We start from the raw sequence: 15,000 nt of genomic DNA on the forward strand, positions 1-15,000 counted from the left end.
ATACTTAGCAGGTACAGAATTCCTCCGAGGAAACCCCAGGCCCCTTTCCATGCCACTGGACTCCCTTCATTTCTCCTTTCGCTTCTGGGCATTCACCTTGCTCCATGGGAGCTCCACAGTTGGCTCCTTTAGTTTTGCTTTTGCTCTTCTTTTTCTTGTCCTCCTGTTGTCCTTCTCGGTTTGGATTAAGAGGCTCTAACTTAACATTTCTCATCTTTGAGGACTAGTTTGGGCATATCCTTTAATTCAGGTTCCTCAGTGTTTCCTCCCCACTTCTGTGGCTTGTGGCTTCTCGGGAACAAAAGGGACCCTCCACTGAGGGTGGAGGATCCAAGTTGCTGGCTGCAGACTGACGGCCTCTGGCTCAAGACCCTTCCAAATGGTCATGTGATGAGTCAGTGTTTCTATTATTCTCCCAAAGGTCCCTTCACGCAGAGGCCTGGAGTGAGGCTAGCTCATCAGCGCCTACATGGAACAGAGCCTGTCCAGCTGGCTGCAACAAGGCTCCAAAGACAACCTTTCACCCCTAGAGAGGTGATTAATAGTCTTTATGAGGGGTGGGAGTGTGGCAGCAGAATGTCAGTGTCCAAAGGGTTGCTGGAATCCAATCCCAAGTGAATACACCCAAGACTAGGAAACAAAAAACAGCAAAACGTGGCAAGGACTTCCAAATTCAATACCGAGGCCACTGAATACTGAATGTAGTGGGTCCCCGTGGCCATGGGTCAGACCACTAAAGAGCACCAGAATCATCCTCCCAACACATTCTTTTTGATATTGGCACCTTATAGTCAATCCACCCATCCAGGATTAAATTTAATTTAATCACAATCCGAGACTGCTGCTTGCCTGCCTCATTAAAGCTTGTCTCTGGCATGGGGCAGGCCTTTTTCAAATTTAAACCATGACTTTAAGAATTCAAATCACAGTATTGAGTTTCAAGTTCAAAACTGTGGCTTTTGACATGTTATTTTCTCTCTGAAGACCCTTACCCACCCCCCCAGAAGTCTCAGAAGAAGGGGAAAAAGAGGGCAATAAAATTTTTAAAAATGACTCCTGAGCAGGAGCCTTACTTAGGAAGACCCCAAAGCTAGGATGCTCCCTTTGTGCTTGAAACTAGAATCTCTCAAAACCACAGTTTGAACTTGAAACCACAATTTTCCTGGCACTGTTTCAAAGGCTGGACTTAAAAGGGCCAGCTGGTATGTCAAGATCAACTCTATCCCACTTTTGGGACAGAGTACCCTTTATTCCCACTGGATCACTGGCAGGGGATGGGTTCACTCTGACCCGCTAAGCTTAAAGATGGCAGGCTCTGTTTGCAGGACTGAAGGGCAAACTTCAAATGTTCATTTGATTAGACCAGAGGAAATGAAATTCTAAAGGGTGTGTAGCAAGGAGGAACTAGGAGGTGCATGAGAAGCTATTTGGTAGCTGAGTCTGGCTAGGGGATGGTTGACTGTCAAAGGAGGCTAGGAATGGCAGCCCAAGCAGCCCAGGGCCTGCAGATTACTAGCAGAGAACTGAATGGTGACTTTAGTCAAATGCAACCAAAATCACCACTGAATTTCCAAAACCAGACACTCATATCACAGCTTGGAATCCCACCAAAACCAATATGTAACAAAGGAGAGGTGCAGATGTCATTTCACTGCTTGAGAAGCATTGTTCTAATACCAAGGACAAGTGACTGCAGCAGTTGCCATAAAGCAGGGGACAGTGCCTAGGTGTGCAGTAAATGGGCAGGATATACCTAAGATGCTGGATAACTAAGCAAAGGGAAAAAAGCAAAAACAAATGTATCTTTCTTAGAGTCTACTTTATTTGGTAAAACTCAGAAACTAACAACCAATTCCCAGCCCCCCACCTCCTTCTCTCTGAAGAATGGAATTCCCAGAGACAAAGGGCTGTGGCTTGGGGATCATCCACCATCTCCATGTTACACTGGGGCAGCCCTGGCCCTGAACAGGTCTCCAGGCTTGATGCTCGCAGAGGCAAGAGAAGTAAAAGGAAGTTCTCACTTCAGTGACAATGAAACCCTCCTGACCCTCTTCCCCTCTACCTGCAACCTCCCACACCCACAACCTAAATAATAAAGGAAGTAAGAGGACAAAGCATGAGTGTCTCACACACTCAGAGAGAGAGAGAGAGAGGAGAGAGACAGAGAGAGAGCACGCGAACTTCCTTTCAACCAAAGAGCTGCAAAATCCCTCCCAGGAAGGAGGACAAGTGGCAACACCAATCAAGGCTTGGTGGTCCAAAGTGATGGCTGGAATCATATAAGACTGGTAAAAATCCAGGGAGAAAATATTCCGCCTTCAGCCCATTCCCAGGTGTCTAGTGAACTGGTTTTAGTCCTAAGAAAGCCCCATTTCCACACAGGCGAACTGCGGCCTCAGGAGCAGCTGGCTTAGGGAGAGGCCTCCCATAGCCAAGAAGACAATGGTGGGGAGGAAAGGGAGGGCAGGAGGGCAGAGCCTTTGGGCAGGGCCAGGAAAAGGAAGCCCTGCCCTTGGCTAATGGATCCGGGTTAGCTCCTCCACAACCTTGATCAGGTCGTCTGCAGTGGCCTCTCGCTTCATACCGCTGCCATCGTCATACTGCAATGAGAGGGGGAGAAGGTCCTGAGGTCAAGAGGGCTCCCCTCCTCAGCAGGGGAGGGAGAAGCCCACCAGCCATTGCTGCCACATGAAGGACAAAGCACTCAACAGAAACCCACCTTGCTCCTTGGGGACACATAGGTGAGCAAGGTCCTTTGAGGCAAAGCTAGCTCTTAGGCTGCCCCAGGTGCACCATCTCCAGGGAGCAACAGCCGGAACTCCAGAATCATGGACATTTCTCCTGCCTGCAGGATCCTGAGCCTACCTCCCACCTCTGGGTTGTGCCAGAGATCCCGGATATGCCCAAACGTGCCCTCACAGTTACAGCAGAGGGGCTAAGGCGCCTACTACCTCAAGTGGACCCAGGAGCCTTTCCCTCAGACTCATTCTCACACAGTGAGGCTCACTAAAGGCCAGACAGGTCTGCCGGCACCTTGCATCCTTGGAGGACAGTTGCCTGAGTCCTGCCATTCTTCTGGCAGGCCCTGCCCTGAATACCACTTGGCCCAGAGTGAACTCCACACAGCTCACCTGCAGGTTTGCCACGACCTCCTGCATCTTGGGGCGGCTGATATCCAGGAAACTCTCAATCAGGTCACCATCAATGAAGCCCGTGGCAGGTTCTGTCTTTCTCTCAGTGTGAAAGGATCTCCAGGTGGACAGGTGAGTTAAGGAATGTGTGTTTACCTGGAAACATCCTGACAATCATCCCCACTTTTCAGCAAGACCACAATCTACAATGACTGCCAGGACTAAATGGGAAAAAACAGTTTCAGCTGAAACACATACTGCTTTTTGGAACTAAAAGAAATTTTTTGCCTAATCCAATGGTTCTTAATTGGGTAATCTTAAAATAAATGTCTTTAAAATATAGGTCAGGGATTAGCAGAAAGCCCTAACACACATGGGTATTTTTTTTACAAGTACTCTAGGTGAGTATGAGGTACACACCTGGAAGAACCACTTGTCAAGTCTAGCCCCAAAGCATCACGGATGAATACACTGAGGCTCAGTGACACAAGAGGCTGCCCAATGTCCTACTTGTTAGCAAAAAACCAAGACACCTACTCCCTCCTTGGGCCAGACTCAGAGAGGAGCCCTTCCACCCCACCCCTGGAGAGGACTCTTGCTATCTCCACACTAAACAAACTTCCAGCCACACCTGGGCTCTGCGTGTGTCTGTAGGACTGACCCCAGAGTCCCAGCTTCTTCACTCCTCTGTTCTCCTGCTGGGATCTCTGGTCCCATTGAGAGCTGCCCTTCAAGAGATCCCTGAGAGGAGACACTCCTGTGCTGTGATCTGAACTGTCTGACCCCCAACCAGGAAGGCCAGACGCAAACAGTTGAGGAACATGAGTCCACCTTCTCATGACCAGCTGTACTTGGGTGATAAGCACGTGGGACTCATGGTGCTATTCTCTACTACTATTATGTCGGAAATTCTCCACACAAAAAACTAATGATGGGGCGGGGATTGTGACTCAAGAGGCAGAGCACTTGCCTCGCAAATGTGAGGCACCAGGTTCAATCCTCAGCACCACATAAAAATTAATAAATGAAATAAAGATTTTTGCATCCATCTATAACTAAAAAAAAAAAAAAAAAAAAAAAAAAAAAAAAACCAACTAATGAGAACAAGAGTCCTGTTCTGTACAGAAACATAGTCAAGACATTCCCTGAAGCAGCTCAGAGTAAGCAGCTCTTTGCATGTGCTGGGATGTGCTTCCCAGCATGGGGAGGGCTCACAGAGGATATAAAGAGTGCTCGATCTTGCCCACACTTTTGATGACTTTATTGAGGCGATTCTGCATGTCCAACAGGAGGTTGTACCAGCTCTCTGACAGTGAGGTCACCAGCCCTGAAGGAGGAAGAGGGCAGTGAGCCACACAGCAAGCACCTTCTAACCAGGGCAGCAAGCCAAGCACCAGCAGGAGGGACATGTTTGCTGCAGCCTCTGGCAAACTCCGGTCTACTTGCCCTCCCAGGTCCCGCAAATGGCAGTCCCAGGAAAGAAGACTCTGTGGGAACAAGCCCTGCAGGGGTGACCTTACCGATCATGCCGTTGACCGTGCCAAAGAGCACAGAGCCCTGTGTGGGGGTGGAAGTCTCGCCCAGATTCTGCATGACCAGAGAGCCGTGGCAGAAGACGTTGACAAACTCTCCCAGGTGGAAGAGCCCGACCTCCTGCAGGTGCTGCCGCTCCTCGTCGGTGGTGGCAGCACTGAAAGGCGGCATGATAAGTCACTACTCAGACCCATCTCCCTCATGAGGCCGGGGCACAGAACGGTATACCTCAGTGAACACCCTGTGCTGGGCATCCTGGGGAGGATGCCTTTGATTTTCATGAAGGAAATTCTACCCGTCAAGAGCAATTGAGCCTGAAGTAGCATCTGATGTCCTCAGCCCCACAGACCCAGGGCTCCACCCTGCCCACCAAACTGCCATTGTCACTCACCTGTCCTTCTGACACACAAACAAGTTAAAGGCATTTTCAGCCCCCAGGAAATTGTCGTCATCCAAGATTTCCACGGCACTCATCCAATTGGGATTAAAGTCTCGGGCAATCTTAAAACAGATGAGATGCAACAGAAATGTAACTGGAGTTTGTATGGAATCCAATTCTGGGACCTGTCTCTTTTAGTCAGAAGCCCAGACCCTACTCTGCAGAATATATAGCCCCATGTTTAACAGTTGCCCTAGAGATTTCCCCCAGATCTGCAGCCAACCCAGGCTATTTGGTTGCAACTTTACAGAGATGGAGCCTACTTGATTGAGTTCTGGTTGTGGGGGGTGGGAGGTCCTCAAGAAATACTTATGGATGCAGAACATATGCTCAGGGAACATGTCCCTGCCCCGGCTGGCCTTAAACACCCTCCGCAACAAACACCAGCAGGGGCTTCAGCTGCCAGACTGCACCCCCACTACCTCTTCGAAGTTCCCCTCCATGGGCTTGTATGCGAGCAGCAGCACTGAGCGCATGAGGTCGCCCACCAGGATGAAATCGCCCTTGGTCTTCAGGTAGAGCGCCATGATGTTGTTGTAGTGATTGCACTCGGTGCGGAGCTCCTTCTCTGTGGTCCACTCATACAGCCGCACCTGGAAGGCACACGAGCCTCAGCCTGGGAGCCAGGTCCTTGGGTGTCCATTCCCCACCAATACTCCACTGCAGCACTGTATCCCAGGGGGCAGTGTGGGTGGGCACCTGTCTGATGTGGCACTGGATGAACATTTTTTATTTTAGTTTTTATACTGCTGAAATAGGAAAGGAGGGCAAGCACATCAAACGAAGAATACAACGTGTCTTTTACATGAAAAAACAAGCCCACGAAAAGGAGACAGCAGTGCCGGTATAACGCTACGGACACAGTGAACGGGGCATCTTGTGTTCAGTTTCCTCATCAGAAAAGAAAAAGAAGGGGCTGTAGCTCAAGTTAAAGCACTCGACTAGCATGCGCGAGGCACTAGGTTCGATCCTCAACACCACATTTTTATATTTATAAAATAAAGATATTGTGTCCACCTATAACTAAAAAATAAATATTAAAAAAAAAAAAAGAATACCTCCCAACCACCTCTGAACCCTTCTCAAAACTCACACATTCCTGGAACTTTTTTATATGAACCCAACAAGTAGAGAAAACTGAATGGGAAAGTCCTACAGCAAGCACTACCAGTAACTAAAGGAATCTAAAGAACCAGATTCTGTGGCTGCCCACTACTGTCCTCCAGGAGGTCAAAAGAAACCCTATTTTTCTTTTCCATTATAATCTTTCTTTAATTTCAACCACAACTCCAAAAAACTGAAGATGGTTTATAATCAGCAGCGAAGGACAGATAACTCAATACAGCCCCGTGCTAAGGAAAACAGATTCAAGTTGTCTGAGTGGACAGGCCTTCCCTGGCAGGTCCTTCAGGGCCTAAGTCATCCTGCCATGGCCTCTGCATATTGAGGAACTCCTGAACAGAACACATTAAGCCATGATTTCTCAAGCAATGTTCAAAGAACCCCAACTCCTCAAGTCATTTGTTGTAATTATAATTGCTACCACACCTCCATTCATGGGTCCCCCCAGAACACCCATCTTCAAGTAATCCTAGCACTCTGGACCTCCATACTCTAGCAATGGGAGTAAGGAAGGCTCCTCAGAGCTCCATAGGCCCTGACAACACCCCACCCATCTCCCTTTATCATGGAGACAGTCAAGACCAAGGTCAGACCCATCAAAACCTTGACTCCCATTCTCTCCCCCAAAGATTCATGAGCTCTGCTGTCCAATATGGTAGCCACTACCAATGTGGCTAGTTCAAGTTCAGATGTACTATGAATATAAAATACACTCCAGATTTTGAAGTTTTAGTATGAAATAATGTAAAGTATCAAGTTATTTATATTTATTATGGTTTGGATGTGAGGTGTCCCCCAAAAGCTCATGTTTGAGACAATGTGAAGGTTCCAGGGAAATGATTGGGTTAGAATAATCTTATCCTAATTAGTGAATTAATCCCCCATAGGGATTAACTGGATGGTAACTGAAGTAGTAGGATGTGGCTGGAGGAGGTAGGAATTGGGGTGTGACTTTGGGGGTACATATTTGTATCTGATGAGCAGAGTCTCTCTGCTTCCTGATCATCATGAGTGGCTTCCCTTCACCACACTCTTCTGTCATGATGTTCTGCCTCACCTTGAATTCTAAGGAATGGAGCCGGCCTTGTATGGAGACCTCTGAAAATGTGAGCCCTAAATAAACCTTTTCTCCTCTATAATTGCTCTGATTGGGTCCTTTAGTCACAGCAGTGAAAAAGCTGACTAAAACAATGATGACATGTTGAAACATTTTAGATAGTGTTAACTATATTATTACAATTAATTTCACTTACCATTTTTGGGAGGGAAGGGGTACTAGGAATTTAACCCAGGGGCAACTGACCACTGAGCTACATTCCCAGCCCTATTTTAATACAGGGTCTAAGTTGCTTAGAGTCTCGATAAATTGCTGAAGCTGGTCTTGAAACTATGATCCTCCTGTCTCAGCCTTCCAAGCTGCTGAGACTATATGTATGCATGCACCACAGCACCCACCAGCCTCAACTGCTTTTTATATTAATGCAACTGATAGAAAAGTTAAAATTCATGTGGCATTTCTATTGACCAGGAACACATGAGACATCTCCTGAGCTGACTGCCCATCCCACTCTTCCCAATCCTGACATCCATTCACTATGCCTTCTGAAACAGTCATTAATCAAGGACATCCTCTTTCTCTGGCCAGTGCCCTTATCACTCCAACTGAAATGTGGCCCTCCCACTGTCCCTCACTCTGCTGGCCTAGAGGCAGGATGGTCTTCCATGTTCCTCCTCACCTAGTAATTTCAGATGTGTCCCCTTCTCTCCAAAGACCCCAATTTTGAACTTTATACCATCAGACTATAGCATCATGTCCCTTGGAGCAGCCACTTGGACACTCACACCACCTTAGGGCTCTCTCCTACAACATGCCTACAATTCTTGATACTTTACTTTCTTACCTTTCTGCCATCTTTCCCACTCATCTGTCCATTTTTATGATCACCATTTGAGCCTGTCATTAAAAATAACTGCCCCTGCTCCTGAATCTCGTGTCCTCAGTTGCCAGGCATCTGTCATTATCCCCACAGCTCTAGAGATTCTCAACTCCCATACCCCCTCTCCCTTTATCACATTGGCCAGACGACACCTGCTTGTGGTCAGTCAATGACAGGAGAAGGTGAACAACCAGCCAGGATGACTGTGCTCATTTTAAATTCAAGACTAACTGAGAGGAAGGGGTCTCCTACCCTGCTCAGTAACGCCCACATCCCTGGTCCATTCACTTCTTTGGTCCTTAAACAAAGAATCCACAGCCTCTCTACTCCCTCAAACCTCCAGCACCTCCCACAAGCAAGAGGGCTTCCCACATGTCGCGACTCTGCCATCTCAGACCCACACGGTGTACCACATCCCACCTCCTTTGCCCATTCAAGAACGAGACTTTGGGGGTCAACCCACCAGCACGGTGTAGCACTATGTCCCATACTGAAAAATTTAAAACAAAAACTTTCAACCCGACATTACCCTCTAGTCACTGACCTCCTTACTCTCTCCTAAGGGGTTTTCTATACTCGCTGTCCTCTCCTCCTCATCCTGGTTGAACCCACTTCAGTCAGGTTTCCACCCCACCATGTAACCAAGAGAGTTCTGATCATCACTACCAACATTCATGTGGTTAAAACCAATGGTCAACTTCCTTTTTTAATTTTTTACAGTACTGGGGATTGAACCCAGGAGTGCTCTATCACCGAGTTACAACCCAACCTTTTTATATTTTTGTTTTGGAGACAGGGTCTTGCTAGGTTGCTGAGGCTGGCCCTGAACTTATGATCCTCCTTCCTCAGCCTCCCAAGTCACTGGATGATACGGGTGCATCACGGCACCCAGCTGAAACCAATGGTCAACTCAATGCATGTTACCTGACTCCTGACAACATTTGCAATTTGCCAGTTCTCTCCTGCTTGAAATATTTTCATCCCATGGCTTCCAGAACACTGTTTTCTCAGTGCTCCTCCTACTTCACGAAGTCATCTTCTCTGTTCACCTAGATCTTTTGCAAGCAGGAGGGTACCAGAGCTGTCTCCCTTCTCTACCACTTTCCATGCAGGGGTGATGCTAAGAGATCTAATCCAGACTTCTCTCTTAAATGTCCTCTAATAGCTGCCATGCTGCTTTCCAGCCTCCCTCTTCCTTTCCATCCCAGTTACCTGGGTGACATCTCCACTTAGTTACCCATTGGGATTTAATATGTTCACAACCAAATGTCTGGTTTCACCCTTCAACCCTGCTCTACTCACATCTTCCCCGTCAAACACCGGCAGCTCCAACCTGCCCGCTGCTCAGGCCAAGATCTTCATTCCTGGCCTCTAGCCCTCATGGGTTTTTTGTTCGTTTTATTTACTTCAGTGATGCCTTATTTTTCATAAAACAATGCAAAGCAAGCCAATTTTTGTTTCCAATAGTTAAAAGCACCCTTTAAAAAATTAAAAGATTAGAATATGGATCACATGGAGCTGTTTTCTTTAGAAGCACATAAGTAAACGAAAATGCCACAAGGATATCACACGCACATCAGATCAGCTCAGGACAGGCAGAGGGCAACAGGGTCCACCCGTCTAGCTTCATCCCGGCAGACATTCACTATAGGGGCGCAGTTCTGCCTTTGGGCATGAAGCAGGTTACAGAGATACATGAGGTATACAAGATTCATAAGACTCACATCTATGTTAGAACACCAACAACATTTGTCTTTGTTTTCTTTTTCAGATGGTCTGTGTTGTTCAAGCTGGTCTCAACTCATAGGCTCAAGCAACCCTCCCACCTCAACCTCCTGAGTAGCTGAGATTACCCCAATCCCAGCTTTCACCCCTCATCTTCAATGCATCAAAGCTCCCCCATCCCATCTTCATAACATGCATAATCTTATTTTTCTTTTCCTTTTGTGGGGTCTTGCTATGTTGCCCATGCTGAGCAATCTTCCTGCCTCAACTTGCCAGATGCTGGGACTAGAGTATGTGCAACACACCACATTTAGCATCTGAATACTCTTTACTTTATCCCATGGTCCCAGAACCACTGACTGACATCTGGATATGACAAGAGCCTCCTAACTAATATTGCTTTGACCCTTGGTGCCCTGTGGCCTTGCCAAAGAAGCATAAGGTATATAAGACTCAAGAGATTTCCACTACCCTCAGAATAAAACTGAAAATCCTTTTTTTTTTTTTTTTTTTTTTTTGCATACTGAGGATTGAACTACATGCAAGTCCCCAGGCCTTGTATTTTGAGATAGTTTCACTAAGTTACTGAGGTTGGCCTCAAACTTATGATCCTCCTGCCTCAGACTCTCAAGTAGCTGAGATTATAGGTGTGTGCCACAGCACCCAGCTAGAACCACCAGCCTCCCAGAATGTGCCAGTCCCTTGCTGCCTTTGACTTAGCTCCCGGACACCTGGCCTACTCTTACCTGGATGTCTCAGTCATCTCCCTCAGATCCGGACAGGACTCCTCCCTCCCTCTGTGGAGCCTGTGCCAGTGTGATGGCATGCAAGAGACCCTCCTGACTATCTGCTAGGAAAAAGGACTCCCACCCCCATGGCCCTCCCCCAGCCCCAGTCCCCTTTACTTTCCCTATATCGTAGCTTGTGTATCTATTTGCTCTCTTAAGCTCCAAAAGGGCACCTCTCTGTCCATTTTACTTACAACCAAATCCCAACTACAGTGCCTGGCATGCAGCAAGTGTTCAACTGGTATTTTCTGAAGGAACAAACTGACTAGAAATTTCTGACCTAAAGTATTCAAGTAACACTTCCTTACTTTCTGAACCTTTTTTTTTTTAGAGAGAGAGAGAATTTTTCAGTTTTCGGTAGGCACAACATCTTTGTTTTATTTTTATGTGGTGCTGAGGATCGAACCCAGCGCCCCGCGCATGCCAGGCGAGCGTGTTACCGCTTGAGCCACATCCCCAGCCCCTACTTTCTGAACCTTTAACATGCTATGATTCACTGTGACCCTCCAAGGCAGAAGGGTTCCAGGACACAGCATTTTCCCAATTTATTTCACTATAAAATTAAGAACGGTTTTTAAACAAAACATGAAGTTGTACACCTTAAATATGTATAATTTGTTTCTTGATTATATCTCAGTAAAACTCAAAGATTTTTTTTTTTTTTTTTTTTTTGCAAGGGAGAAAGGTAAAGTCATGGCAGAAAAAGAAAGAAGTGGAGGGGCTGGGCCAAGTTCAGTGATAGTGTGCTCGCCTCACGTGTGCGTGACCCTGGGTTGGATCCTCAGCACCACATAAAAATAAAATAAGTGAAATAAAGGTATTGTGTCCAGCTACAACTAAAAAAAAAGAAGACATGGAATATTTTACAGCACTAGTATTTCAAGAAACGTGGTAGGATAATATGGTTTGGCTCATTACGTTCACGTGGATTACATGTTCTTTTGACTCTGAACACCCTGATTTCAGGGGCTATAGCCTTGTTAGTCCCCTCAGCACTCAGGATCTGATACACTTGGTTATATGAACCAAGTGCAGTAGCCAGGTGCAGTGGTGCACACCTGTAATCACAGCGACTCAAGAGGCCAAGGCTCAAGGACCACAAGTTCAAAGCCAGCCTCAGCAACTTAGTGAGACCCTGTCTCAAAATAAAAAATAAAAAGGGCTGGGATGTGTCTGAGTGCTTAAGCACCCCTGGGTTCAATCCCTGGGGTTCTTTCAAAAAAATTAATTTAAAAAAAAAAATTAATGGGAAAAAAAAAAAAATATATATATATATATACACACACACATATATAAACCAATTGCAATGCCTGGTTCTATCTCTGCTCCCCCAATTTCCAACTTAGAGCTCCATCCTCCATTCCCACTAGTTTGCTATCCTCAAAATCCTATACACACAGAGCCCCAGGTAAACTTAAGGGAGAATGTTGTGCAAACATGGTGTGCAACCTGAAGTGGTGTGGGTCTCACCGTGCTGTTGATGCTGGCGAGCAGCTTCCCGTTAAATTCCACCATGGAGTACACAGCCCCTTTTACTTCCTTCTCAGCCACAGTCTGTAGTTTTCCTGGAAGGAAAAAGGATTTTTCAGTCTTTTATGAGAGCCCACTTTACCTCATGTGGCTAGAGCCACTCTGGTTCTAAACCCCTCGTCTGAAAGCAAGAAACACAGAATCCATATAGAGAGAGGTGAACCACCCCCTGGAGGATGAGCCCCACGGCAGGTGCAGTGATCCAGGGAAGTGTGCAAGCCACCTCCCCCCTGTGCAGACCAAACTTCATCTTGGCCTCATGGCTAGCTTCTGGGCTGATAATTAATCTTTACAAACATCTAGGGTAGGAGTGGTGAGAAAATCTTTACAAACATCTAGGGTAGGAGTGGTGAGAAAAGGCGCAGAGAAATAAATGCAAAGTGCTAAAGCTGGAATGGAAAGAGCTCCTAAGTGCTTGGGCAGCCAAGAGGAAAACCAATGGGGGAGTCTCAACTCCTACACTGGCCACAAGATTCTCTCACCCACAGTTCACCTGTCCCCCTCTCTTCCACCTCAAAACAAAAGACAAGGGAAGAAACCTAAAAGCTAGACTTAACTATGCCTGTGCCCTGCTCACCTACTCTAGAATTCAAATAGTCAACTGCCCAAGAGGAAGAACAGAGCACCTCTTCTTGGCTTCTAAGCCCAGTTCTTCTGTTGCTTAACTGAGGCTGAGACCTCAACAGTCTGTCCCTTCCTGGCACTTCACATCCTTCAGAAGTGGGAGTTGGGGCCACTTACCATCAGAATACTGAAAGACGACAATTCGACCCTGCTTGGGCTCTGCCTCTTCAGGATACACCATTGCTGTGCCCACAATGAAGTATGTGTTGGGGTCTTTGCCCAACTTGCAGGAGACCAGGCTGAGTGCATACTCATTCTGTAGAAACTGGTGGGCGTGAAGCACTAAAAGGGGAGCACAAGAGCAGGGCCTGGCTGATATCCCTTTGCCCTATCTCCACACACACAATCCCATCCTTCCTTGAGGCTGGTGGCTTACATCATGATAGAACACGAAAGTCTTCTCAGGCTACCCATCTCCCATCAACCTAAGTTGAAGAGAGGGTACCCAGAGCTCCACACTCACAGCAACTCCCAAAGGCCCACCCCCTTTCTCTCCTTCTAGGAGGGTCTTCTACATGGTCAGGCTCTGGGGTTTTTTGGAAGAGCTCAGTTTAGGGAGGATGTGAGGAGGAAAAGACAGAGCTCATTTGCACCTTCAAAGGTGTGCTGGTCGATGATAAGGAGGTTGTGCACCTCCACCTCTTCTCCAAAGGAGGTCTCATGAGGGGCGGTACTGCTGGAGAAGAGCTTGCTGGAGCTGACACTGCTAGACAGGGCCTGTGAACAGAAAGAAGGCACACCAAGAACCTCATCAGGAAGGGATTAGTGAGATCAGGGCACAAGGCAGAGACTGAACAAGGAGAAGAATGGGCTGGGGCTAGCTCAGTGGTAGAATGCTTGCCTCACATGACAAGGCCTGGGGTTTGATCCTCAGCACTGCAAAGCAGGGGTAGGGGGAGAAGCTAATGGCTGGCAGAGTAAGTAAAGCATGAAGAGTGCTTCAGAGAAGATGTTGGAACCAATGACAAGAAGAAGCCAGTTTATGTATGCAACTGACATTCTATTCTGGCCCAAAACCTAAAGTCATCAAACATCATTAAAAAACAGTTGATGCTACACGGTGGTGTACGCCTATAATCCCAGGGGCTTGGGAGGCTGAGGCAGGAGGATGGCGAGTTCAAAGTCAGCCTCAGCGGGATGGGGTTGTGGCTCAGTGGTAGAGTGCTTGCCTAGCATGCATGAGGCACTGGGTTCAATCCCCCACACCACATAAAAATAAACAAATAAAATAAAAGTATTGTGTCCATCTACAGCTAAAAAAAATATTAAAAAAAAAAAAAAAAAAGTCAGCCTCAGCAACTTACTGAGGCTCGAAGCAACTCAGTGAGACTCTGCCTCTAAATAAAATACAAAAAAGTTGAGCAACCCTGGGTTTAATCCCTAGTACCAAAAAAAAAAAACCAACACAGGATGCTGCAAATCAAGAAAAGCTGAAGAGGAAAACGGGTGACCAACAAAGTGACAACTCCACCATCTTCAACAGGAAGAGCAGGGAAGTACTTCAAATGAAAACATAATGTAAAGATCTTCATTATCAATTAAAAAAGGAGGCCCTGTCAGATGTGTGGGAGGAAGGAGAGAGAACAAGCAGCAGAAAATGATCCACTAAGCCAATGATGTGCACCTCTAGTTTTTCTATTGTAGTCATTTTACAGATGGAAGAAACTGAAGGCTAGGCTTGCCCAATCAAGTCACATGACCAGCACTGACCCTCAGACCAGTTCTATCAGAACCCTCCAGCTCTTGCCTGTTATACCACACTGTCAATGGAGTCATCTGACTGATAGGACAACAGGAATTGTCCCTGATGCAAAGTTATCAGGCAGCAACCATGTTTGCTTCTCTTTTGCAGCAAAGGAGTGAATCCAGAGGCACCCTACCACTGAGCTACATCCTCACCCTTTAAATTTTTTGTTTCCACACAGGATCTCCCCAAGTTACTCAGGCTGACCTCAAAAATCACCATCCTTGCCAGGGACAGTGTTTCACGCCTGTAACCCCAGCAGCCTGGGAAGCTTAGGCAGGAGGATCCCAAGTTCAAAGCCAGCCTCAGCAATTTAATAAAGCCCTGAGCAACTTAACAAGATTCTATCTCAAAATTTTAAATAAAAGGGTTGTGGATGTTGCTCAGTGGTTAAGTACCCCTGGGGGTTCAATCCCTGGGCACCGAA

General features: G+C 46.8%; 1 protein-coding gene across 1 annotated transcript in view; it reads right to left on the reverse strand.

Moving 5' to 3' along the window:
• Window positions 1-1,800: 1,800 nt before the first annotated feature.
• Ddb1 (damage specific DNA binding protein 1) overlaps window positions 1,801-15,000 on the reverse strand; it is a 31,566-nt gene continuing 18,366 nt past the window's right edge. Inside the window, exons 19-27 of the mRNA XM_076847305.1 lie at window positions 13,423-13,546; window positions 12,947-13,111; window positions 12,146-12,240; window positions 5,526-5,696; window positions 5,056-5,165; window positions 4,652-4,821; window positions 4,356-4,458; window positions 3,132-3,255; window positions 1,801-2,600 (exon numbers count right to left, since the gene is read on the reverse strand). Coding sequence (XP_076703420.1) covers window positions 2,517-2,600; window positions 3,132-3,255; window positions 4,356-4,458; window positions 4,652-4,821; window positions 5,056-5,165; window positions 5,526-5,696; window positions 12,146-12,240; window positions 12,947-13,111; window positions 13,423-13,546 — 1,146 coding nt within the window. The 3' untranslated portion in view covers window positions 1,801-2,516. The remainder of the gene's footprint in view (window positions 2,601-3,131; window positions 3,256-4,355; window positions 4,459-4,651; window positions 4,822-5,055; window positions 5,166-5,525; window positions 5,697-12,145; window positions 12,241-12,946; window positions 13,112-13,422; window positions 13,547-15,000) is intronic.

The sequence above is a fragment of the Callospermophilus lateralis genome, chromosome 2 (assembly GCF_048772815.1).
Source record: "Callospermophilus lateralis isolate mCalLat2 chromosome 2, mCalLat2.hap1, whole genome shotgun sequence".
In the NCBI taxonomy this organism is placed as follows: Eukaryota; Metazoa; Chordata; class Mammalia; order Rodentia; family Sciuridae; genus Callospermophilus; species Callospermophilus lateralis.